We start from the raw sequence: 26,234 nt of genomic DNA on the forward strand, positions 1-26,234 counted from the left end.
CCTTTAGCTTGAGATGTTAAGTAATTTTAGCCATTTTAGCCATTAATTAATTAATTAACCATCACTAATTTTCTGCATGTTTAAAATGCTGGCATGATATCAACAAAACATGACAGGAAAAATTTTACAATGTGGCAATGTCTGAAAAAAGGACAATTCAGAGATGGATTAAGCTTTTTTTGCTTTGGACATGTATTATTTATCATTTGCAACGAGAAATGCATAAATTCTTTTCATTTTAATTTCAAATTCTTTATATTTTTTCTACTTGTCTAAAGCAGAGATATTTAGAACAAAAAAATAATAATAAAAAACTAAAAAATGCCATTCTTGGTTCATGTGTGAACTGACCTCATTAGAGTGTGTCCGATTCTGGTGTTTGGCTCGGTCTGATGCATTCGAAAAGGCTTTGTTGCAGCCTTCATGTTCACACACATATGGCTTCTCTCCTGTGTGTGAACGCAAATGTGTTTTCAGGTTCTCTAATCTGGAATATGCCTTTGAACAGCCTTCAAACTGAGATAAAAAAGGACAAAAATGAACAAGATTAGTTATAGACAGGTTTTTACAGCAGCTTCTTGGACTAAACCAAAATCCAGATCGCAAGCTCTCCTTACTGAAATGAGTGTCACAAATCTTCAAGTACCAAATGTGTTAAATGCAATCCTCACCGTGCATTTATGAGGCTTCTCTCCTGTGTGTCTGCGCATGTGCACCACCAGCATATACTGGGCCTTAAAGGGTTTCTGTTCTCTTGAACATTCCTCCCAGCGACACACAAATTCCTTTTTTTCTCCATGAATATGGTCATTATTTATGTGCTGTGAGAGGAAGAATACAGTCGGTCAAAAGTCATGTTAATGAATAAAAAAATATGATATGGAACTTTTGTCATGCTGTGGTATGCTTTGAGAAAAGCATTATTATTTTTTACAACTATGCAAAGTTCAAAGAATACCACATTCCTTTATTAACAATCAGTAAATTTAAGTAAAAATACTAACAATTAATATTTGAAATAATCAACTACTAAAGTTTAACAGGGGTAAAGCATCAGGAAAATGGCCCAAATATAATCAAAGTCTGTGGGGTTTTGCCTAAAAACAGAATACAATATTTTCCCAGGGGTACCATACAAGCTCCTTAACCCAGAGTTTTTTTATTTCATTATAATTTTTTTTTGCTCTGATTTCCAGTTTTTAAGCACACATATTTTAGCTGTAGTGCTTGCAAGCAAAATAAAACAGCTTTTGTGACGGGTCATGTGAATTGAAATGATAGCACCTAGAATTCAAATATTAGGATCAGAATCAATTGACTTATTTGATATTTCATTGTTTGAATGCTATACCTAAAGAATGTCTCCAAAGCTGGAAAACTCCAGAGCATGTAAAAAGTGTTCCAAGAGAGATGTTTTACATCTTTAAAAGAAGGGAGAGGTCTTACAAATATGTTGTTTAGTCTATAGGCAGTGTATGCAAGTAGTGTTGGGGAATGTTACTTTTGAATATTATACAATATTGAGTTACTCCTCAATATTGTGAATAATAGCGTTACTTAGTTACTTTTTATGGTAAGTAAAGCATCATGTTACTTTAGAGTTACTTTTGCGTAATCTTTCTTGCCTGCCTGAGGTTTGATCTCTTTCAGAATTTGCAAGTTTTTTTCTTCTTCTTTTTTTAATAGATGAGTTTTGCAATTAACTATATCTTAATTTACATAAAAAACATCAAACAATTAATTATTTAAAATAATGTTATCTTCTGAGAGCTTCCAGACCTCAGTAATCAGCAATACATGCCAGAGATTTTTAAGTTTACACAGTGTTTGCTACTTTTGTGATTTTTATTTTTATTTATTTTTTTGTTAAATTTACTGCCCATTGAAACAATATCATTTTCCCTTTCTTTCAATTAAAATACATCCATTATAGAAATGTAAGGCTCTGGCACATTGAAAAAAAAAAATCTACGTAAAGTAAGTGTTCATGCTGCCTTAAAATGTTAAGTTTTCTTCATCTAAATGGTAAAGTTGTCTTAACTCAGATTAAAGTTTACAGGACTTGACAATCCAAGTGTAATAAACGTGGTCTAAGTTGAGTTAACTTGAATAGAAAGGTTGTTGTAATTAAGAATGATGTTGATAGGACTTAAGTGTAATAAACACTTTTGTGAACTTAAATATTAAAGTTGACTTTTATTCACACACACTATGGCCAGTTTTGTTTATTGAATTCACTTTTACCATATCTTTGTAGAAACCATTCGACCAGAGAAAAACACATGAAGAATCTGCAAACTCCTCTCAGAAATGCTAGGTACTCAAACCAGTAACCTTCTTGCAGTGAGGCAATAGTGTTAACCAAAAGGTTTTTTGAAACTTGAATTTTCACCAAAGAAGCAGGTATCTGAGAAGAACCTTAGACAACACAACATTACAATGACAATATGGCCATTTGTGCTGCCAGATACACATCAGCTCAAGCTGTACAAAGCCCCCTCAAATGCACAAAAAATGTCTAAAAACTAAAAACACATTTTGTTGTTGTAGTTTAATATTTAACATAAAATGCATGTTAAAACATTCAAACTGATCCTAAACCCGCACAAATTTTGTCAACCCTTTTTTTTTACCAGCACAATCAAATTGACCTGCAGAAACATATTCAGCATCTGACATCATACGAAAGTAAATTAATATAAATTAAAATAAAACTATTACAATAAATAAATTCTATATAATAATTACAAAACATATACAAATACAATTTTAAGTGAATTTATTTAATACATTTTTTTATTTGTTTTCATAATTGTACTATACCACACACACACTACATATACTAACACACTACTACATTTGTGTGTTTAAAAAGAGTGAACCAATAAACTCATATATATATATATATATATATATATATATATATATATATATATATATATATATATGAGTTCAGCTGACTCTTTTTTAAAGTTTAATAAGTTTAACTGAGTAAAACTTTGAATCCATTTAATTCAGATAAGTTAACATAACTAAAAAAATTAAGTTGTCATAACTAATTAGCACAATAATAATTTACAGTGCATGCCATCTTTGTTTCGGTCTACTCCCATGGGGAGCATTAATGTGACTGTTAATTTTGATTCAGCAATTTATTTTTCAAAAGCTAATCAATTAACAAAAATAAACAAAAACTTGCAATACATTAAAAAAAAAAAACAGAACTCAAATATTATTAGCATGTTTATCTATTGTATTTATTTCAGTGTTTAATTTTCAATCACTATTATACCGTGGTTGATATTTATAGAATTCTAAAATTATTTTCTAAACATTTACATCATAGTCTATATCATCTTCTCTTTTAATCATTATCTTTTTTATTTGAGTTGTTTCATGGCCAAATTTATAACAGTGATAATTTATTCCTGCCAAAGCTGCTTCTGCCTCATTAGTGCTTAGGTTGTAATATAATACTCTTTTTGTAGTTCATTAAATATTAAGTTGTTCAGTTTAAAAGCATATTTATAACTTTATATTTAAAAATAGTGTACATCTTACATTTTCCAAGGACATTTTAATACTTGCTTCTTTGTTTGCAATGCAATAGAATTACATAGATAGCATTATTTATCCAACATTTTTTATTAAGATTATGTACATTTTTTAATCAAACAATAAATATCTATACAATTCCAGAAGTGAATCTGCAAAATAGAACAGGGTTTCAGATTCATCAACTGCACTTCTTTACAGTTTTTATTATCTACAGAATGGACTGGTTATTAACAGAAGTTCTGAAAAACAACAACAACAAAAAAACTAGAATCGCTGAAGGGGAATGTTCCACTTACATTGTACATTTACTGATTTGTGTAGATTTGTTTAGGAGCACAGCCCTGCATGAACCTCTGGTTGGAACAATGCAGTGTGCATTGTGGATTTAGCTGCTGCTCTCCACACTGAAATTTTACAACAAGAGACTGCTTCAATTGACTGCTCTAGCTTCAAAAATGGAATTAGTCACTCTGGCCAGGAGTTGTGAAGACTCTCATCAAGCGACCAAACATCAAGGCTCCACAGTTTGGGCTGGAAATGTCCTTCCTCAAAGGAATTGGTAATGGGGTTGCCAAAGCCACTGAACTATCTCTGTGAACCATGTCTGGTTCTTCCAGAGCGGGGTTGTTATAAGGATGGAATATTTGTCCTCCTTGATCAGTCTATTGAGCTGAGGCAACAAGGCAATTGAAGATATAAACACTGATGTTTATGGTAAAAATGCAAATCACTGTTTATGCAACTTGATGGTCAAAAATGAAATTTGTAGCAATTACATTATTTAACCAATAGGTAGTGACAACCAGCCATCAAAATAATGCGACTTTCTTAAAAAACTATACATCTAGTAATTAAACATGAGTGAGTTATTGAATCATTAATTGAAAATGAGACAAAAAACAAATATGATGTGTGTTGTACCCCCTTAATTGTTAGATTTATATATTTAGCATTATCAGCAACAGTGGGGATGATGATGTTTTTTCACAGTATTGAATATTTTACAATTTATTTTTATTCAGCTGGTTATTTCTTATTTTAGTTTTTTTAGTTTTTTTTTTTTTAATCAAAATTACATGTTCTAAATTAAGTTTGTTTAAACAAAAGTTTCTTGCATCACTGTTTTTCTAATAAATAGAAAGCAAACTATATTTGTCTCCTTCCTTTTCCGGCTGATGTGAAAAATGCTCTGATATGTGACTCAAAAGCCATAATGTGATCTGAACCATGAGATTTGTGAACCGTTACACCACTAGAAAATAGTGGCTGTAGAAGCCTAATTTGCTGTATGCTGGAAGAGCAATTTTCATTGGTTCTTTTTCCAGAAAACTTTATAGAATTTATGTCATTTAGCGTAATCAGGACAATGCCTCTGAAGTAAGTTTGTCTGTTAGTTAATTGAAATGGACCTTGTTTTATGGTCCATAAGACCCAAGCTGAGATTTTCAAGATAGCTCTCAAGGGCCTGCAGCCAAGTGACAAGTGGTGTTAGTTTTACAAGAGGCAGGTTGCTGTCAAGGGCAGGTGAGGCAAAAAAAAAAAAAAACTCTGCAGGACTACAGCCAGCTCTTTTTCACAACCCAACTTGCCTACTCCTGACAAATCTGAATGATCTAGATTGTGTTACTTCCACTAGACTTTTTTATTTTACTTTTTAATTTTTAAAAAAAAATTTATTTTACTTTTGTAAGCGTTGTCGGGGTTTTTTTTTTTAATCCGTATTTTAGGCCATTCAAGTACATGATTCTGCAAAGATCTCAGTGTACTACATTTGTGTTGTTATAGATTGTTTCTGTCCTTCAAATAGAAAGCCACCTAGTATATATATTTTTTCCCTAATGTATGTTTGCCTATTTGAAGAAAAATATTCATGTTGATGAGTATCTATGTCAGCTATGTCCATTATAGGGTCAATTCCTTGAGCTCTAAACAGGCTTGTAAAACTGTTTTAAGCAACAACCTTCTATGCAGACAAACAGAGAATAGTTGAAATATAATTCATACATGGAAAAGGCAATTCATGGCAGGACAGAGATTTTGTTTCTGTTTGCATAAAATTTGTACATTATCCTTTATAAGTAAGATTTACCACATGAATCCAGTAGGGGGCCATAGAGATTCTTTTCTGGCTGTTGCCAGCTGCTCTAAATACATGTGCAACATTTTGTGAATATTCAGTGGGGGGATATAAGTACTCAACATGCCATGTTGTTTTCCTGGGGAAATAAAAATCTAAAGAAGATGTTGACACGGAATTGAACCAGATTTTGGTAAAAAAAAAAAAAAAAGAAAAAAAGAAAAAAAAAAGAAAAAAGAAATACACATAAAAATAAACCTAAAAAAATCTTAAAATTTAATTGCCATATTTTGATGGCAGCTTAATGATGGCTCTCATAATGAGGATTAAGTCTTTAACAGCATGCAAAATATTGATGATTCTGTGGGTCTCGTCTATCAAATCAGATCTTTATTTTGTATTTTCTATTGAATTCAAGTCAGGTGATTGGCTGGGCCATTCTACAGCTTGATTTTTTTTTCCTTGAAAGCATTTGAGAGTTTTCCTGGCTATATTTTGGATCATTGTCTTGCTGAAATGTCCTCTTTGGTTTCTTCATCATCCTGGTAATGTAGATGGTGGGACTGAATCAGTAAATATTAATTGCTGTCTGGGCTTTCACTGCCATTCTACCTCTCCCTTTCTTCATGTGTTCAAGAAATTTTTTGTGTTGTTTCATTTTTTTACACCTAACTTAATTTGTAAACTAATTAGTTTTGTTTCCTTTGCATTGCATATATAATTAATTTGGTAAATAAATAAATAAATAAATAAATAAATAAATATATATATATATATATATATATATATATATATATATATATATATATATATATATATATATATATATATATATATATATATATACATATATGTGTGTGTGTGTGTGAGTGTGTGTGTGTGTGTGTGTGTGTGTGTGTGTATGTATGTACATATATATCTCATGAATAGCAGTGCGATATCGCTGTAAATCGGTACTGGAGATAGGTGTGCGCTGGCTCGAGGCCGCAGATGCCTTAGTGCCCCCCACCAGTGTCGATATACAGCCATATCGTACTGCTACTTGTGTGACAACACGTTTATACAATATAGACATCTCAAGTCTCCCGCAAGTTCCAGGAGTGTCCCACAAATAGATAAAGACTCCCGGATGACCGCAGACGAATGCTAATCTCCTGGAAATTACGTGTCTCCCGCCCGGTCCTCAGATACGTCGTTGTAATAACTAATTTATTTTATCTTTGCCATGATGACAGTACATAATATTTTTGTATATATTTTTCAAGACACTTTTATACATACATAGATAATCACACACACACACACACGCACACACACACACACACGCACGCACGCACGCACGCACGCACGCACGCACGCACGCACGCACGCACGCACGCACGCACGCACGCACACACACACACACACACACACACACACACACACACACACACACACACACACACACACACACACACACACACACACACACACAGATGTAGAAGCATATATAGAAGCATATATCACTTATAAGACAAAAAACATATATTACTTTCCAAACCTCTATCAGAGACCTTGGCATAGTGTTTCAGCATAATATATTCTAATTCTAATTAGATGTTTGTAACTGAATCTATTAATAACAAAAACTTTCTCATATATTTGTTATGTTAACAGAATAATTCATCACAATCCTTAACATAATCACCTGCATGATTGTCGTTTTAGCAACCCTTGTTTATTCTTTAGTTAATATAAACTTTCAAATATCAAATTTCAAATATCAGTCTTGCAATTTTTTTATTGTGTTCATCACTGGCCACATCATGTGGTCTGCTATAACTGCAACAAACTATAAAAGCTAGAAGTTATTGACTTGTAAGCTCCATTTTCAATTCTGCCCCAGACTACGCTTGGCTAATTGACCTCTGTCTGCAGCCATGGTTCAAGTCAAATGCATTTACAGACAACACAGACATGACTGCCATAGCAGAACATTCACAGTTGAAAGGTTTAATTGCAAAAAGGCTAAAATAAATGTTGTTTTTACTATGATTTAGTGTTTTACTGTGAAAGTGTTTTATGTTGTATTCATGAAGAACCATTTGTTCTTAAATTTCTAAAAGATTGTAGATATGTCTTGCTTTTACATTTGACTAAAAGCTTAGTAAATTATTATATGAATGAGAATAGTATTGTATTGGTAATAATATCCTGATGAAATTGTATTTAATAATGCTATGCTAACACTGACTTCTCTTCTCTCTAGTGCGCTGTATGGTATGTGAGTCTCAGTGTCTGACTTAAACAGGATTTCAAATAAACCCCTGTCACCTCCCATCACTACAGGCCTATGGCCTTGCCATGACAAGTGCTGACAGTTGTGCTGCTGTGGCAACTTTCAATCTAAGACTTCAGGCTGGGCTGAGTATGAACGGGGGATGTGTTTGGGGTAAAAGATATCGCACATTTTCTGAAAGCATCTCTAATACCAGAGTTGTCCAAGTGCAGCCCATCACCTTATTCACCCCTATTATTGATACACTCACCTCTGGCCTAATCAAACCCCAGTACTTCCTCCAGCGTTTTTCTTTTTCTTCTACAAACCATCAAATCCCTGTTGTGTTTATTCTATCTTTCTCTCAACAGGCTGCCTTTGCCTAGGTCTTTCTCATTTTCTCAATGTAATCCCTTTTTGTTCATCTGGTCATCTCTGTCACACACTGTGCAGTGAAGTTATAACGCAGAGTTCATGGTTTAATAAAAAAACTGAAAACACACACATTTTTATGCAAACATCTGGGTGAATTTCTGGCATACACAGAGACAACAGTGAGCAGATCTTCTAGCCCTTTTCCTTTCCCAAAGCCAGTTGATTTCTAAGAGACAAACACAATTTCCTGAACATAAGTGAGTGGGAATAATCAACTCCCAAACAACAGTGCATCTAAGCAAAAAATCGAACAATCTCATATTGAATGCATGGAAGAATACGAGAGAGAAATACAAATAGAAAAGTCAAGAGAGAACGACAAAACAGAGAAAGAAAGACAGTCAGCGAGTTGACTTCCCTCACATACAGAGTAGAAGAGGGGACAGGCCAGAGTGACAGCAGGAAGGCCAAGAAAAGGCAGAGTGAAACAGCTTCTAAAAAAGAATGAGAGGTGCCAGCAGAGACAGAGAGTGCAGCTCATCCTTTATTCCTCTTCATGACACAAAGACAGCCTGCATCACAGTTTTCCCTGTCACCTTGCGCAGTTGCAGCCAAACTTTCACAGAGTTTGGATAAGGACATGCGCATCTGTGTGTGCATGAGTGAGTGTTTATGTGTGCACCCTATATTTGCACTTCTACATCACTAGACGTCAAAGTCAGACTGTCATTCAAACCTTCCTTTTAGACAAAGAGTCGACCCTCTATCACCTGTCTGGGTTGAAAGTACAGTAACTGATAACTATGAGAATGTCATTCTTAACGGTCAAACAAACTTCCTTTCGCCTAGAAAATGTTGATTTATGGATAATTTGTATACATAAAATTATAGCATAATTTTGATGGCGTAGATTGTCTAACAAATGGAGTAACACATATACTTTCCTATGTCCTTATGATTATGAATAAAGTTGAATGTTTAAGGGCCTAGATTATATTATGACCTTAGTGTCATCTTCAGAAACAATAATGTGTTTCTGAAACTGAAATAATGTGTGTATTTACTTTTTCTGTATTCCAAATGATTTGTTTCCTCAGGATCTACCAAGCCAGGTCAGAGGTCATGGAGACCTCTTGAGTGGACATGAACTCTTGAAGAATTATTTGCCATTTAATGTGTCAAAACTTTTAAAGTAAATTTATTTGTATACAAGCTGCCAGTTTGGATGTTGATAATACTAGTTTTAACCAGTTCGATAAGATGGATGAGAGTACCAAACTGTACAGTCACACCCAACAGTCAAATTTATCAAATTAATTGAGTGTAGTTACCTCAAAATTTAATGGAAGTTAGTTCTACTCATTTGAAAAGAGTTTTGAACTCAGTCTTGAAGTTACTGTGTTATTTAAGAGACTGTAATGTTAAGTGGGACGGTGACGACAGAGGTGCAGATCCAAATGCAAGTTTATTGAGAAGGGTCAGGCAAGCAACGGTCAACACAGGGACAAACGGATGTATGCAGGCAATGCAGAGTTGTCGGGCGGTCAAAAGGCAGGCAGCAAGCACCGTAAAGAAACAAAATAAAGCGAGTGTCAGAAACAAGGCAAAGCAAGACAAATGCGTCGAAAAGTTCACAATACTGTTTACAAGACTAAGCAACTAGTGTGTGTGTGTGTGTGTGTGTGTGTGTGTGTGTGTGTGTGTGTGTGTGTGTGTGAGTGTGTGAGTGTGTGTGTGTGTGTGTGTGTGTGTGTATGTGTGTGTGTGTGTGTGCGTGTGTTGTGTGTGTGTGTCCTTGCTGCTTTTAAAGCCCATGTTATCAGTTCTGAACAGCTTCAGCTGTGTGTATTATCAATCAGCCAGGATTAGGAATCAGTGTGTGTGTGCAGTGCATGACTGGACCTTGTAGTCCGTATAATGGCGGATTTGTAGTATGAGGATCTGTGTGTTCACCAGCGATCTGCCAGGATTTGATCGCTGGTGATTGTGACATTGATTAAGTATGTGTTGATTAAGCATTAATAATGAACACCTGGGGTCTGTTCTTCGTACCTCGCTTAAATGATTTAAGATGATTTGGCAGATGCTGGATCTTTTAATCTTGATAACTGATCTCTGGCTAATCTGTTTCTTCAAACGAGTTCGCGAATCAGATTAAAATATCTGGATGAACTGATCTGGGATCGCTGCATGTGTTGTGAAGGACAGATCTATTGATCCTCGAAATCATGATCAGCAATGCAACGATTGGCTGACGGCACAGCAGTGTAATGACACCATCTGATTGATATTCAATTATCCATGTGAGCAAATAAAATACATAAAATTCGTAGTAAAGGGTTTGTTAAATATGAGCCGCGATAACTGTCCACCATTGTTGGGTGCTGCAGGCTTAACACTTTCATGTGTCCTGAGTATTTAGCAATTTATTTAGTTTTGCAGTAGATTTTCTTTAGTAGTTATTTACAGTAGGCTAGCCGGTTTGTTAATCGATGTGTAAAGAATAACTATGTTTAAATTGATTTTGCATCACAAAAGCATTTTGATATTGGTACAGGTGTCTTTTGCAACTTTTGTGAAGCATCAAATCATCATCTTATTAACTGTTAAAACATGGCCATGACTGCATAAAGATAGTATTCCTTTTTAAAAAGTTGCATATTGTGCATGTCTATTATCATACACAAATTTAAATAAAGCAATTATATGTGTTTGTATCTAAAAAGTTTATATCAATAAATGTTCTTTGAACCACCAGGTGGCAGTCTTTGTACTTTTATTTCGGAGAGCAGATTGCATAAATTTTAATTAATTTATATTTTTAACTTTCTATATAGTTAAAAAATATATATATTTACTATTTTTCAAAATGTATATAACTACTACTGTAAGAAAATATCAGCTTTCGGTACATACTTTTAGTATTATCTTTGGTTGAACTGACACTCAATCTAATCATGTTTATTTTGAAATGAGCCTGCTCCCAACCAGGTATGAGGTACCAGAACTGTTGCTATGACAACAACTCTCGGATGAGTTTTGAAGAACCAAACGATCCTGGATCGTGTCAAATCGTCAATATCCAAGTCCAGCTAATTGAGTAATCCACCTACGAAGAACAGACCCCTGCTGATAACAAGCAGAATTACTGAACAGAAACTACAGCTGACTTCAGTCACAGCCTTAAAAAATAAAACACATTCAGTCTCTTAAAATCTTATCAGAGGATCATTAAACAACTCCACAAACAGTATCAACAGCTTCACCAATTACTAACCTGCTTGACTTTATTTCTGTCAGACGTCTACAAAAGCCCTTAGCAAGACTCACTGAAAATAATCTTGTTAGATGTCACCATTGACTAGAACAGCAGTTCCTTTACTAGCGCTCTTTGACTTATAACTATATGTTAGAGCAAGAGACAGAAGAAACAATGTTATCAGGTTAAATAATCAAATTACTGAATCATAATTAGTAATGCTATTTAAATTAGTTTCTAATAAAGTTGATGATGTGGTATTGGACGTGAAGTAATGAATAGTGTAGATGGTTATTTAACTATACAGTACTTTATTTAACTATACTTTATTAAGGGCTTCTTAAAAAAACATTCACATCTGAACCAAATACAGTAAGAGATGCAGACATCAAGAATTAGAGTATGGCTGTTTCTCAATATACAGTTGAAGTCAGCATTGTTAGCCCCCCTGAATTGTTAACCCCTGTTTATTTTTCCCCCAAGTTCTGTTTAATGGAGAGAAGATTTTTTCAACACATTTCTAAATATAATAGTTTTAATAACTCATTTCTAATAACTGATTTCTTTCGTCTTTGCCATGATGTCAGTACATAATATTTTACTAGATATTTTTCAAAACACTTCTAAACTTAGAACTTAGCTTAAAGTGACATTTATAGGCTTAACTAGGTTAATTAGGTTAACTAGGCAGGTTAGTGTAATTAGGCAAGTTATTGTATAACAATTTTTTGTTCTGTAGACTAAAGGGGCTAATAGTTTTGACCTTCAAATATATATATATATATATATATATATATATATATATATATATATATATATATATATACATATATATATATATATATATATATATATATATATATATATATATATATATATATATATATATATATATATATATATATATATATACATATATATATATATATATATATATATATATATATATATATATATATATATACATATATATATATATATATATATATATATATATATATATATATATATATATATATATTTTTTTTTTTTTTTTTTTTTTTTTTTTTTTTTAATTAAAAACAGTTTTCAGTCTAGCAGAAATAAAACAAAAAAGACTTTCTCCAGAAGAAAAAATATTATCAGACATACTGTCAAAATTTCCTTGCTCTATTAAACATTATTTCGGAAATATCTAAAAAAAAAAATAATAATTAATAGGGGGCTAATAATTATGACACCAACTGTATGTTCTTTAGCAATCTTGCGTCCTGTGTTCTTGTGTAACATCATCATCAACTGCAAGTTCATTTCCAAAACTCAAGATTGTTCCCGGATTTCAAGAAGTTCCCGGATTTGTTCTTGATATTGAGAATGCAAAGACACAGACTTGAGCACAAGTCATTGCAGCTGAATAAAGGAGGTGGGAAGCACAGCCTTTAATACAGATTTACTATTAAAGTTCAGAGATATAACTTATCTGTCTCAGGAGTCTCCCTAAATGAGACGATGAAAGTTAACATTACAAAGTAAATCTTTCTAAAAGCATAAGCACATTAGGGGTGTTTACTTTTCTGTATTAAAATTAGTTTTATTTGTATTGTGCAACATATATTTGTAAGGTCTTTATGCATATTGCAAAAACAATAAATCGTTGTATGAGTGCTGTCATGTTTAAATAATCTTCCGATAATTTAAAATGCGTGAATGTCATGTGACCATTAGGAAGAATGCAGCACCTCATTTCTCACTGAAGGTGTTTCTCTGTTCTCGCAGTCTACTGAGTTTGTTTTTCTGGGGTAACTTGGCGAGAACAGTCTCTACAAGGACACGAGTCTTTTCTCAGCATTCATGGAATTGACAAACAGCTTCTGAGTGTCATTGATGGCAACACATTTCATGCTGTAGTGCATATGGGGGAATCATTCAAAACTCATCCATGGCTCCCAGCATGCACTGTTTGTTTGTTTGTTTGTTTGTTTGCTTTATTTATAGAGCACATTTAAAAACAACAGATGTTGACCAAAGTGCTTTACAAAACGACCAGCATACAAAATCTATACCTATATATAAAAAATTTGCAAAATATATAAAACAGATTAAAATTAATTACAATCAAAGGCAAGAGACAGAAGGTGATTTTTTAGATGAGACTTAAAAGCACCAAGTGAAGAACATGACCGGATCTGTAAAGGCAGACCATTCCACAGTCGGGGGGCTGCAGCAGAAAAAGCCCTGTCACCTCTTGATTTCAACCGCGTTTTGGGGACAACTAGCTGAAATGTGTTTTCAGACCTGATTGGCCTCAATGAAGTGTGCCAGTGAAGAAGCTCAGAAATGTAAGTCGGTGCCAGACCATTCAAACTTTTAAAAACTAGAAGCAATAATTTATATTGAATTCTAAATTGGACTGGGAGCCAGTGAAGAGACAATAAAACTGGTGAGATACTAGAGAATTTTTTTGTCCCAGTTAAAAGCCTAGCAGCTGCATTTTGAACCAGCTGCAGGCGTGCTATTGATGCCTGTGAAACTCCAGAATACAAAGAGTTACAGTAGTCCAGTCTTGACATAATAAAAACATTAATGACAGTTTCCAGCTCTTTAAAAGAAAGAAAAGGCTTCAATTTGGCAATGTTCCTTAATTGATAGAAACCACTTTTGACGACTGAGTTTATTTGCTTGTCAAACTTTAACTCAGTGTCAAAAGTAACTCCAAGATTTTTTACGTGACTGTGGACCTTAGGCTTGATCAAACCTAATTTATTAATTGTAGATTCACAGACACTCGGAGGACCAAACACTACTACTTCAGTTTTTGATTCATTCAAGTGTAAGAAATTACCAGCCAGCCATTCCTTAATCTCGTTAAAACAGGTGAAAAAGGACTGTAAAACAGAATTTTCTCCCATTTTTATAGGCAAGTAAAGCTGAGTATCATCAGCATAGAGGTGGTAGCTTACATTATGCTTCTTACAAATTGCTGCCAAGGGAAGCATGTAGATAGAGAAAAGAGCTGGGCCCAAAATTGAACCTTGGGGGACACCACACTCCAAACGTGCAGATGAGGAAGAAAAGTTACCCAATTCAATAGAAAAGGTCCTCCCTGAAAGATAAGAACTAAACCAATTTAAAACATTTCCTTGAATCCCAGCCCACAATCTTAAACGCTCAATCAAGATATTGTGATGTATTGTGTCAAATGCCGCAGTCAGGTCTAGTAAAATTAGAAGTGCGCATTTTCCAGAATCAACCGTCAGAAAAATATCATTAGACACTTTTAGGAGAGCTGTCTCAGTGCTATGCCGTGTCCTAAAACCAGATTGAAATTTGTCAAGAATGTCATTTCCAATTAAGTGACTAGAAAGCTGTTGAAAGACAACTCTCTCCAAGATTTTAGACTGAAAAGACAATTTTGAAATTGGTCGATAGTTTTTTAAATCTGATGAATCCAGATTGGGTTTTTTTAAAAGGGGTTGTACTACAGCATGCTTAAAACAAGAAGGTACGACTCCACTCAGCAAACTAGAATTCACTATTGATAGAAGGTCTAATCCAACCACCTCCAATACCTGAATGAAAAGATGTGGAGGGATAATATCCAGTGAACAATGGGAGGGCTTCATATGGAGGACCAAGTCCACCAAATCCTGTAACGTGATTGGTTTAAATTCATCCAAAAAGTGTGCTAGTGAAGGTGGGGTGGTACTGTCAAGGAAAGCGTCTTGACGCAGAATCCCAGCACTAAGGGCTTCAATTTTACTAATAAAAAACTGTAAAAACTTTTCGCATGTTGTCTGGCAAAAAGCAAGACCAGACATAGTCTCAGTGTTTAAGGCTAAGTTAATTGTTTTGAAAAGAACTCTAGGGTTATTAGGAGCCTTTTTTATGAGATTAGCAAAGTATTCTGCTTTTGCGGCTTTAACTGCCTTCTGATATTTAATCATAGAGTCTTTTAAAATTTCATAATGCACCTGCAGTTTAGTTTTCTTCCATATTCTCTCCGCTTTTCTCCATAGCTGACGAATGCTACGGGTATCACTATTTAGCCACGGTTGTTTTTTGGCTTTAGGTTTTAAAATTTTCAAAGGAGCACACAGCTCCATGATTTCATTACAAGTGGAATTAAATAGTGACATTGATTCATTTATTTCCAACCCAAAAGGCAGAGATGGAAGTAGTGAATAAGCCTTCGTAAAATCACTGGCCGTTGAAGGATTCAAGCAACGAGCACGACGGTCAGGTGGTTTGCTATTTAAAAAGGGGCTGGGAATTTGAATATTAAAAACAACTGGATTGTGATCAGACAAATAACCCTCTTCAATGTCGATATTTGTGATAGATATCCCTAGAGATAGCACCAAATCTAGAGTATGTCCAAATTTATGCGTAGGCTTTGAGACAGATTGAGACAGATTAAAAGAATCAATAATATGCAGCAATAATTATGTTACATCATTGAGATTCAGACTCTAATTCTTGATGTCTGTGTGTTTAAAGTGGTTCAGATGTTCAGTGTGTATCAATGCTGGGTTTCCTTATAAACTACTCAGGGTTTCTCTTAGGGTTCTCTATCATACACCCGGCGCAATACAGGGCATGGTGCAATGCAATTGTTTTTTTTTAGTTTCAGCTATGTGCAAGAGTCAGTTTGACGTTTTCACCACTCTGTTTAAATAGCAAATGCATTTGCACTCATATGTGCGCGCATAAGCATCCTGGTCTAAAAAAGGAGGTGGGTTATGGCGCATTGCTGGCGCGTTGCTATTTTGAGGAACTAAATTGGACTGTTTAATAGACCAGCTGAAAAGAGGTCAGAAAGTCCAGCGCAGAGCGCGTTAGTTGGGCGCCTTGCTTAAACATTGCTTAAAACACACAGGATGCACAGCATACACAAATATCTTTACAAATGAAAAAGAATTAAAGGAATGAAATATTTAAAAAATTATTATTCTCTACATAAATATAAAAACCACTGCCTCCATGCCTTCATCATCTCAGGGGCTTTTTTCAGTTTATTCATGACAATTTGCTTTTGTATAATGTTATTATTATTACTATTATTAGTGGTGTTATTTATTATATGCATATTTATATTTGTTTTATTAAAAATAAGCTTAAATTTGCCCACCTGTCAGGTTTTGGACCATATGGGGCATAGCATGTGTATTTGGATATAACTCAGTTTTTTGAGCACACTTCGATATTATTGTTCATTTATTCATTTGCTGGAAATTAGAACTGAATTTAAAAATAGTTTTGAAACAAATCTTTGCGCTAAACCAACAAAATTAATTATGTAGGCTAATGAATGTCTGTGCTTACATCACATTTCCTTATTCACGAGAATGAAAGTGAAGGTAAAAAACTAGGAGGCTCATTTCTCATTCTCACACTGCAGATGCTTTGTTTTTTTTGCTAGTGAGGCGTTCACTTTTTCCACTTACAAAATCCGGCATGTAAATAACAAATGCGCTATGGTGCGACGCAACTGACTCTTAAAGGGAATGGGAAATGAGACTCTGATTGGTTTATTCTCAAAACACACATATAACTCATTAAGAGAATAAGCTCAACCCTGTTAAACCATGCAACACAGCGCAAAGCGGATTTTTTCGTCATTAAAACAGCAAAAGTAAATTCTGACAGACCCTAAATGCTTTTGCGGCCTACGCTTTGGACTTTGCGCCTGGATCATCAAAATAGAGCCCCAACAGTCTTAAACCCATGGGTGTTATTAAACTACTTTTGTTGTTTCATAATGTATTGTATATTTTCCTGAAAAACACAAACTCACCAGTAACGTTTGCCATTTTCAACAACTTTTTTTTTTTTTGATAATTTTTTTGACAATAATTTTCATAAGACCCTTGAAAGAAATCACTGATTCTAAACATGCCTAAGGATAACTAAAATGCTTACCCTGAATAGACTCTTTTGGATTAATGATTATTTTTTTTACCCATCAAAAGTGCTCTTTTTATACATTCATCCTCCCTTTTACACCTTTCTCCTGGAGGTATTCTCTATGGCATGTGATCCATCTGCAGGCCCTGCCGCTTGGAGCAGAGAGAGAGATTGCAACACATCCCTGAATGTTGGTACACTCGCTTGTACAAATAAGCTTAATGCTGTCATGCCTGATGCATGACCTGCCTACACTGATAAAAGGATAGAAGAGTAAGATTGGGAAGTATTGGGGGTGGGTAGCGGGGGTGTTGGGGGTGTTGACACTAATGCCCTAATGGCCCAGTGTAATAGCAATGGTTATTGAGCAGATGATGGCGTTGTTGTAAACGAACATGGCTGCAGCCAAGGGAAATAGACTAACAGGTGCTGATGCTACATGCGCAGCTCCAAGGAAAGATCTATTCATCTTCGCCTGCCAAGACAACAACCACTGGGACTCCCAGGCTCATAGCAAGGGACAAGTTGCTTACATTATTTGTTTGCTGCATGCAAATAAAACATACTCACTTTGTCAACTCCAAATATACATTATTTTTTATTTTACTGTTGAACAAAATGGACTGCATGAAGTGGAATATTTTATGATTACCATTTTCCATCATAGCACACGTGCATGTGTGTCCCAATTTTGCAGCTATCTTAATATTAATTTGTGCTGTCTTCTTATCTCACCAGTTTTTCTAGGCCGTGGCCTGCACCATTAAAATTCATCCATGCATGAAAAGTGCCTGTTTACACGCCAATTTCACAAAGCTCAGGGATTTGCAACAGCATTTAACATTATCAAACGCACACTAATAAATCATACTCTCTTTTCTCAAGTCAGTATCTGAAGCGCATTGTAAAAAAAAGCTGAGAAAAGCTGACAAGAGGCATTAAAAGATGGCGAGCAAGAGGGAGTGGGAATTTTAGAGAGTAATAATAATAATGTGTGTGTGGGGAGTCAATTGGCATGTGTAATTCAGCACAGCCTTTTCATCTTAGAGTAAGATACTCCAGACAGATAAGGTGTTTAATCCTCTGGCAGATCAAAAAAAAATTTGCCAATTAATGGGTCTTTTCCCGCAGCCAGATAGGCTCCACATTCCCACTCAGTCTACGTTTATCTCTCCCAACACAGGGAGGAGCAGTGAGCAGCTTAAAAGTGCTATTCTTACCCCGAAAACATACAAGGACAGAGACCACCCCACAACGCCATCATCAGTCAAAACCATTAAGATGGAGGGGAAATCGGAGACAGACAATCAGTAGAAAATCGACAAAATCAGCATAAAACGAGAGGCAAAAAATAAGCATTAGGTATAAAAATGAAACTTGTCTCCATAGTTAATTATTAGAAAAAGTACATCACTTAAATTTAGTATTTAATCAACTGATAATAAATGCAACAAGGACACTTGCTGGATAATTTACTCGCTGAATACAACTCAGATGATCTAGACTTCTGAGGTTGAACATAGGAAAATCATTCATGCTTTGTATCTTATTGGACTCCCTAGTTACCATTAAAGAGCCCTTATGAGCTAGACCCCTACCGAGAAAGACACAAAAAGAAACACTGCGAGAGAACCAAGCACCTGTAGTGGGAGTGAATTGCAAGGAAATAAGTCAAAAGAAAAATAATAATGAAAAAAAAAAAAAGAATCTGTATAAATTGACACCCAACTGATTTATGCTGACTGTGTGGAGCAGATAAGTGTGGTAAGTTGCAGAGATTTGATGTTTATCTTATCAAGTGTGCAAAAGCTGTGCTGATAAAAGAGCACCATGGTGCTTGCATTTTTGCAAAGCTGAAAAAACTGTACACCCACAAGACAAAAAAAAAAAAAAATTATATATATATTTCTATCTAAAATTAGACTGAGAGTTGGGGTTTGGGGGGGGGGGGGGGGGGGGGCACACAAATACAAAACAAAACCACTGTGATATTTTAATGAACAACATAACATAAAGCTGACAGCTAATAAACCATGTAGGCTAGTAATATTAACAGATATCATTAAAATAATATTAAATGCAAACAAAAAATGTATTAAGTAATAATATTAATATTAATAATGGAATATTGTTGTTACAATAAAAATGTTACAAGGCTTGTGGAATATGGAGAAGAGGGCAATTTTCCATTGATATGAGTATATTTACTCTCAATTCAAATTTGTTTATGACACCTCTGGACCATTGAAGTGCAAAAAGCTAAATAAAGACATTTTTATTATTGAATGAAAGAAAAAGAAAGAAAGAAAGAAAGAAAGAGAAAGAAAGAAAGAAAAAAAAGAAAGAAAGAAAGAAAGAAAGACAGAAAGAAAGAAAGAAAGAAAGAAAGAAAGAAAGGCAATAAGTTGTCAAGATCTTCAAGCACTGAGCACAAGCCTTCAAATGTGGGAGGCAGGCCATTCCAACAGGAGGCTTTCAATTATAGATAGGGGTTGGCATGACCGCTATGGATTGCCATGTCAGAGTAGGGATAGACAGCAGTGGAGATCTGGGAATCTATCTATCAGTGTGCCTTTGGGGATGGTGTGTGTTTCTGTGAATGTGTGTGCACTTGTGGTGATGATAGAAGGAAAGAGCAGGTAAAAGAATGGCTGTGTGTATGCGATGTCCAGAAAGAAGTGGTTAAAGGGAGCAAAGCGCATTTTCACAGGAAGTGTGCTTTCATGTCCTTTCACTGTCTTCTTAAGCTTTAAAGTGGCTGTGACAAATGGGATGTCTGAAGCGAAGTAGAAGATTTTAAGGTGTTTGTGAGTATGTGTGCATTTTCCACCTACAAGAGCCTTATCATGAATGATACTATTAACAGACTTAACATTTTCATAGATAAAACATAAATGTGGTGTGCACTCACATGCACAAGCTGCTCTTGGGTGTCAAACTCTCTGCAGCAACCATCCCAGTGACAATTAGTCTCATACACAACCTCTGGCTCCTGCTTGCCCTCCTCTTTATCGCCCTCTTCCTTCACCAGAGTCATTCCATTCATTTGCTCCTGCAAAAACACACGCAGCATTGGTTTTGGGAGGCATTGTGCATCTGCATCTGATTAAAAGAAAAACAATTTCCTTCTGAGGCTGTGGAGATTAATGGGGCTTATCACATCTAAAGCAGTTCCACAACAGGAGGCCAAATCAAACAAAAATAAATCGCTTTAGAGTATGTCACATAATTGGTGCTAAGCTTTGTTTCTGTTTTTTATTTATTTACTTATTTATTTATTGACTGAATTATTGACTGATGTGTGTTTGTGTTTATCTCTACTTATGCCTATGCACATTTGAAAATGTGCATACCTGCATGCTAACGGCTCTGGGGCTGGGTGGTTCTTCTTCAGGTTTGAGTTTGGACCTTTTATGGTTCATGGGGTCCCCTGTGCTGCTCACAGCCGACTCACTTGTGGGTTTACTCTGAAATAAAATAAAAACAGATTATTAAAACATGCACTATAATAGTGTAATAATCATCCTTATAAATGTAGGTCAAATTTAGTATGTTCAAGAGTAAGTACTTTAATGGACTTTATTTCTAAATTGCTTCATACAATACTACAGGGAAGTGCAAAACAACATTACAAAGAGTGAAACACTTTTACAAAGCTTAAGAAAAATTTACATTTTGGAAAACATTTTTACCTATCTTAAGATAGGCTATTTAAAGAGGAGCTAAAGTGCAGGACACTTTGGGATTCAGGTGTGTGTTTAAACAGAAAATACACTTAATCATATGTAAACATGTCTGTCCTGCGTGTTTTATTTTAAACACAACTAATATTCTCTTAAATGAGTACAAACGGTTACTAAAAACATTAAATGATTTTATTATAGATTTGTGTATTGTTACAGGGACGCCTCTGTTATCAAACTAAACAAAACAAGAGATTCATGTGCTGCTTTTCACTTGTTTGATAACAGAGGTGTCACTTTAAATGGCGTGTACAAAAGCTGATCTGGGATCAGTTTATCCCTCTCAAGGCAGGCGTTGCAGATTTGCAACAGTTAAAAATTAACTACCTTATTACTCCAGATACATATTTTATTAGATTTTTTACTCAGACGTACCACTGCAGGACTTGGTTGTCCATTAGCAACAAACAGTTTTCCCACTTGCTCACCAGATGACACAAAAGACAAAAATTGTTTCTTGGAGGACCACATGACAAAGGCCCCGTTTACACTAGTGCGTTTTAATTTGAAAACGCATAAGTTTTGCTACGGTTACGCCATCTGGCCACACTACGCCGGAGTTCTCGAGCGCCGAAAACTGAGCTTTTTGAAAACGCTGGAAAGGCCGTTTTCATTCTAAAACGCTGCTGCTCCGTCTCAGTGTGGATGATGGAAAACGGAGACATCTGAAAACGGAGGCGGGGCTGCCGACGTTCGCCTATCTGATTGGGGCTTTTCCTCAATATTAAGTAGCCCACACACAGTTCAGTCTCGCATCATCTTCTTGTAAGTTAAGACTTCGCAAGTTTGATCAAGGCTGCAGTCTCCCCCTTCTCAGTTTGATATGGAAAACATACCGAGGACACGGGTAAATCTTCAAAGGGAACAGTGTACTTTATAACTTCATTCACATCACCCTGGTTGTTTCACTTTCTCAACAATAAAATGTAAACATGATTTAAGGAACTGCCTATTTTCTTTTTAATATTAGCAACTTAACAGACAGCAGAAATGTTGAGGCGGCATATATGAGCGTCATCTTCACTGTGTGGATATTTATAACAAAACGGAGCCTATAACAACTGCCTCCTTTCAATTTCAGTGAAAATACAAAACGCACCCTCTCTTTTGTTGAATATCAGTTTTAATAATCGATAATTTTAAAAGTATAACATACAATAAGTTTATACATTGTAGGAAATAAAGGCAAGCGATCAGTCAATGTACCTGGATTAATCATTAACTTATCTTTGCGCTTAACCAAAACATTTTACCCGTGAACAAGTAACTTAATAGATTCTTGATGAGCAGTCCGACAAGCAGAGCTCTCATCTGGGTAGAAATGCTGGAGCGCTTGCCCGAGAGTGTGTGTGTGGTCACGTGATGTGCGTTTTCAGCGTTTTGGTGTGGACGGAGAGCTGTTCAGAAACGCTGGGTAAAACGCGAGTGTGGACGCGGATCGTTTTCATTCTACAACGCCGTTTTAAAACTAAAACGCACTAGTGTAAACGGGGCCAAAGTGACTTGGCACCATTACCTACTCAATGAAGATTTGAGATATTGGATTTGGATCCCATATTGTTTTTGTTGTTGTTCTGCCACTGAAAAGCAATTTGTTACATTGTTTGAAAAGTTGTATATAAAAAGTTATTGTTCATATCATATTAAGTCGTCAGTGTCTAATTACCACACTGGGCCAATGTTGCAAATCTGCAACATCCCAGAATGCCTTGCATGTGAAGGTCTCTCTAAAAAAGTCAGGATACTATTGTACTACCCCATAAGATAATTTTCCCCAAATATCAGATTTTTCCTGTTAATTTGAGCCTTTGAGGGTTATCATATGGAGCGGATCCACATGCATTCACTAATAAAGAAGTTTCATATTCAAGGTGATTGATGCACAGCTTAAATGGAAGAAAGTGAATGCAGACATTTTTATATTCATTTCAACATGCGTTCAAGATTAGAAATACACGAGAAAAATTGAGAAATACTTAATGATAGGATAATAGCGGGATAGAATGGTAAAATAACGGAGAATCCTGGCAAAACGGGAGGGTTGACGTATGAAGTAAACAGTAAGTGTTTGTGGAAAAACAGTTTTGCGAGATAACGCAAAACATCTTTGCGAGGGAACGCAACACATCTTTGCAAGGGAACGCAAAACAACTTCGTGAGATAACACAAAACATCTTTGCGAGGGACTGCAAAAACTAAAAAAATATATATTTACCTAACACTGTTTTTTTCTCCCACTCAGTTTTTTTTCTTCAACACATTTTTCCCCACCATCACATCCCGTCCAGATCTCCGTAACAATGTAATTCATTGGAATAAGACAGTAAATAAAATAAAATGTATTTATTTATTTTAGTTAAGTGCTCACTTCTGTTCTTTGTAAAAATAAGTGGAAACATCAAGGGGCAGATCCAGTGGCAGTCTTGCAAGTATCAGATATTTGATTTAATATGAGCTTCAATTGGTTGCCAGGATAGCGAGATGAAAAAAGATGTGTGACACTGAACCATCTGGATTTTTTGAAGACCAAGAAGCTGCATTTTTGATTATTTGAAGAGGTTTGACATTGGATGATGGAAGTCTAACTAGGAGAGATTGGTCTAATCTAGAAATGTCTAGAAAGGTGCTTGCCCCAGAAGTTGGCTAATTTTCCTGTGAGGAAGAACCGATTTTTCTAACATTATAAAGTTCAAGTTTATCATATTTTTTTTCCCAATGTGAGCTTTGAATGACAATTGGTCTATAAAAATCAACCCAAGAATTGAAAGGAATATTCCTAGATTACCCCAGCTGTATCATCAAATTATGATGTATAATCTGTATTGCAATGAGAAAAGAAGTTATGTTTTAGCCAGATTGAGCTGCAGGTGATGATCTTTCATTCATGCTGTGTAAGATCTATCGAGTTAGGCCCAATCCCAATTCTACCTCTTAGCCCTTCTTCTAACCCCTTGACCCAATTCTTTATATCTTGAAGGCGTAGAGCTAAGGGAAAGTGCCAGAAAGCCTTAAAATGGAGATTTTTCAGGACCACACTCAAAACCTAGGGGTAAAAAAAATTCCCAGAATGCACCATCTACAACGTGAGCATGGCTGCACATAGAAGTAAGGAGATGCACAAATTAGTATTTTATTGTCATTATTACATATTTTTACAACAAACAATAATATGTTTAATACAATTATTACCACGTTTGTTTTTTACCGTGATGCTTTAAAAAACAACAAAATTGCTAAATTACGCAATCTATAATCCCTAATACGAACTTCTGTATAGTAGTCCCACAGTTTTCTGTCACTAGATGACACTCGAATACCCTCTCAGAAAATAATGAAAAATAAATTACCTTTTTACAATGTCTGTTATTATGTTAATGTTGTTTTTGTGTTTAGATAAATATGGCCAGGGTGTAAATGCAGAGTACAGTTGTGGTGTTATTGCCACAGTATATCATTATGATAACATAATATATATGCCTTTAGTGATTTCCTGAAGATAAATACCAAAAAAATACTGCACCTGGAACTACAGCAGTCGCGACTGTCAATCACATATGAAGCAAGAGACTGCGTATGATGACATGTGCAGATGATGTAGGGGTGTCCTATTTCTTAGGGGTAAATTTTGAAGCCCTTCACCTTCACACTCTGTTTCAAGGGCCAAGGGTAAGAGGAAGGGGTAGGAGTGCAAAAATCGAATTTGGATTGGGCCTTATTGTTAGATCATCTAGATGAAATAAAAGATGGATCTGTGTGTGATCACCATAGCAATGGTAAGAAAAGCTAAGCTGGGATTGAAGTGTAAATGGAGAAGAGAAGATTTTCAGTGAAATTGTCATTGTTGAAGTCTGGTTCTTTCTGATGTTTTTCAAGGAGGGAGACTGGTCTGTAGTTTTCTGTTAGTGAGGTGTTAATTAATGATTTCTTAAGAAGTTGTGTTACCCGAGCCTGCTTGAAAGTTTTGGGAAGATGCCAGTGCAGAGGGTATGAGAGACTACTGGAAGAATAGCTGAAGTAATTTCCTGTAGAAAGCAATATAAAATTAAGTCTAGGGAGCAGGTAAGCTGCCCTAAAAGGAGAAGTTTGGAAACCTTGGGTAACGGGGAGAAAACGTTGAGAGTGTCTCTGCCGTGGGAGTGGGTGAAATAAATGTCACAAAGAGCTTGTCTGTGTATGACATGAAGTAGATTTTTTTGCAGTATTCCTGGTGTCTCGCTGCTTGCTACTTCAGCAGCTTCTAAACTCAAAGGCCAGACACTCAAAGACTAGGTTCACTCACACTCCTGTGGCTTCAGTGACTGTCATGGTCACCAGCCAGTGTCAACACCCAGAATGACCTCCTGCACAGTGCCAATGCTAAAGTTGGCCAACAGTTCACAGTATTTGTACAAGATGACCACCAGTCTAGACTCTCCACTATTTGTGCCTGGGTTGCACACTGCTCTTTGGATCTAGCTGCTCCAGAGCCTGTTCCTGTGCCTGTCTGTGTCCGAGTACATGACTTTGATCCAGAGCCACCTACAATATGTGACTGTGATTGCAGGATCAACAATAACATTTTGAACTGAACTGACCTGAATCAATAATAAACTATAAGTAAGTCATAATGACCACAGAATAAGTGAGATAGTCAATGGCTTGCCATGCATTAAAATATTTTAAATGCATAACATTGACAATATGGAGCAGAGTTGCATTTAAAATTCCATGGTCATTTGCTAATTAATGGACAAGTTAAAATTAGTTTTGCTTTTTGTAGTGTACTTTTCGGCTGATGTTTAGTCAGTTATGACATCTAGCTATGGGTTCTCATCCCTCATTGAATCAGCAGTGACAGGCAGACAGAAAGGGAGTGAGAGAGCAATAGAGATCATGGTCTTTTTTTCTTGCAGGGCACGAAAGCATTAAGGGTGTGTCAGAATTCACTTCTGCTAATGTATGGACAGAAAAATCCACTTTGCACCACGGCGCATGGTCTAAAAGGGTTATTCACATTCACATGTAAAGTAAGTGTAAGTGGAAAAACTGAGCATTTCACTAGCAAGAAAACAGTTAAGCAGAGCATTTACAGCGTGAGAATGA

General features: G+C 35.5%; 1 protein-coding gene across 2 annotated transcripts in view; it reads right to left on the reverse strand.

The window, feature by feature from the left end:
• gli3 (GLI family zinc finger 3) overlaps positions 1–26,234 on the reverse strand; it is a 295,055-nt gene that overhangs the window by 15,474 nt on the left and 253,347 nt on the right. For both annotated transcript variants that reach the window (XM_073940176.1, NM_205728.1), the window contains 4 exon segments: positions 20,763–20,876; positions 20,321–20,461; positions 672–821; positions 352–516 (listed from right to left, as the gene is read on the reverse strand). In XM_073940176.1, coding sequence (XP_073796277.1) covers positions 352–516; positions 672–821; positions 20,321–20,461; positions 20,763–20,876 — 570 coding nt within the window.

The sequence above is a fragment of the Danio rerio genome, chromosome 24 (assembly GCF_049306965.1).
Source record: "Danio rerio strain Tuebingen ecotype United States chromosome 24, GRCz12tu, whole genome shotgun sequence".
Lineage (NCBI taxonomy): Eukaryota > Metazoa > Chordata > Actinopteri > Cypriniformes > Danionidae > Danio > Danio rerio.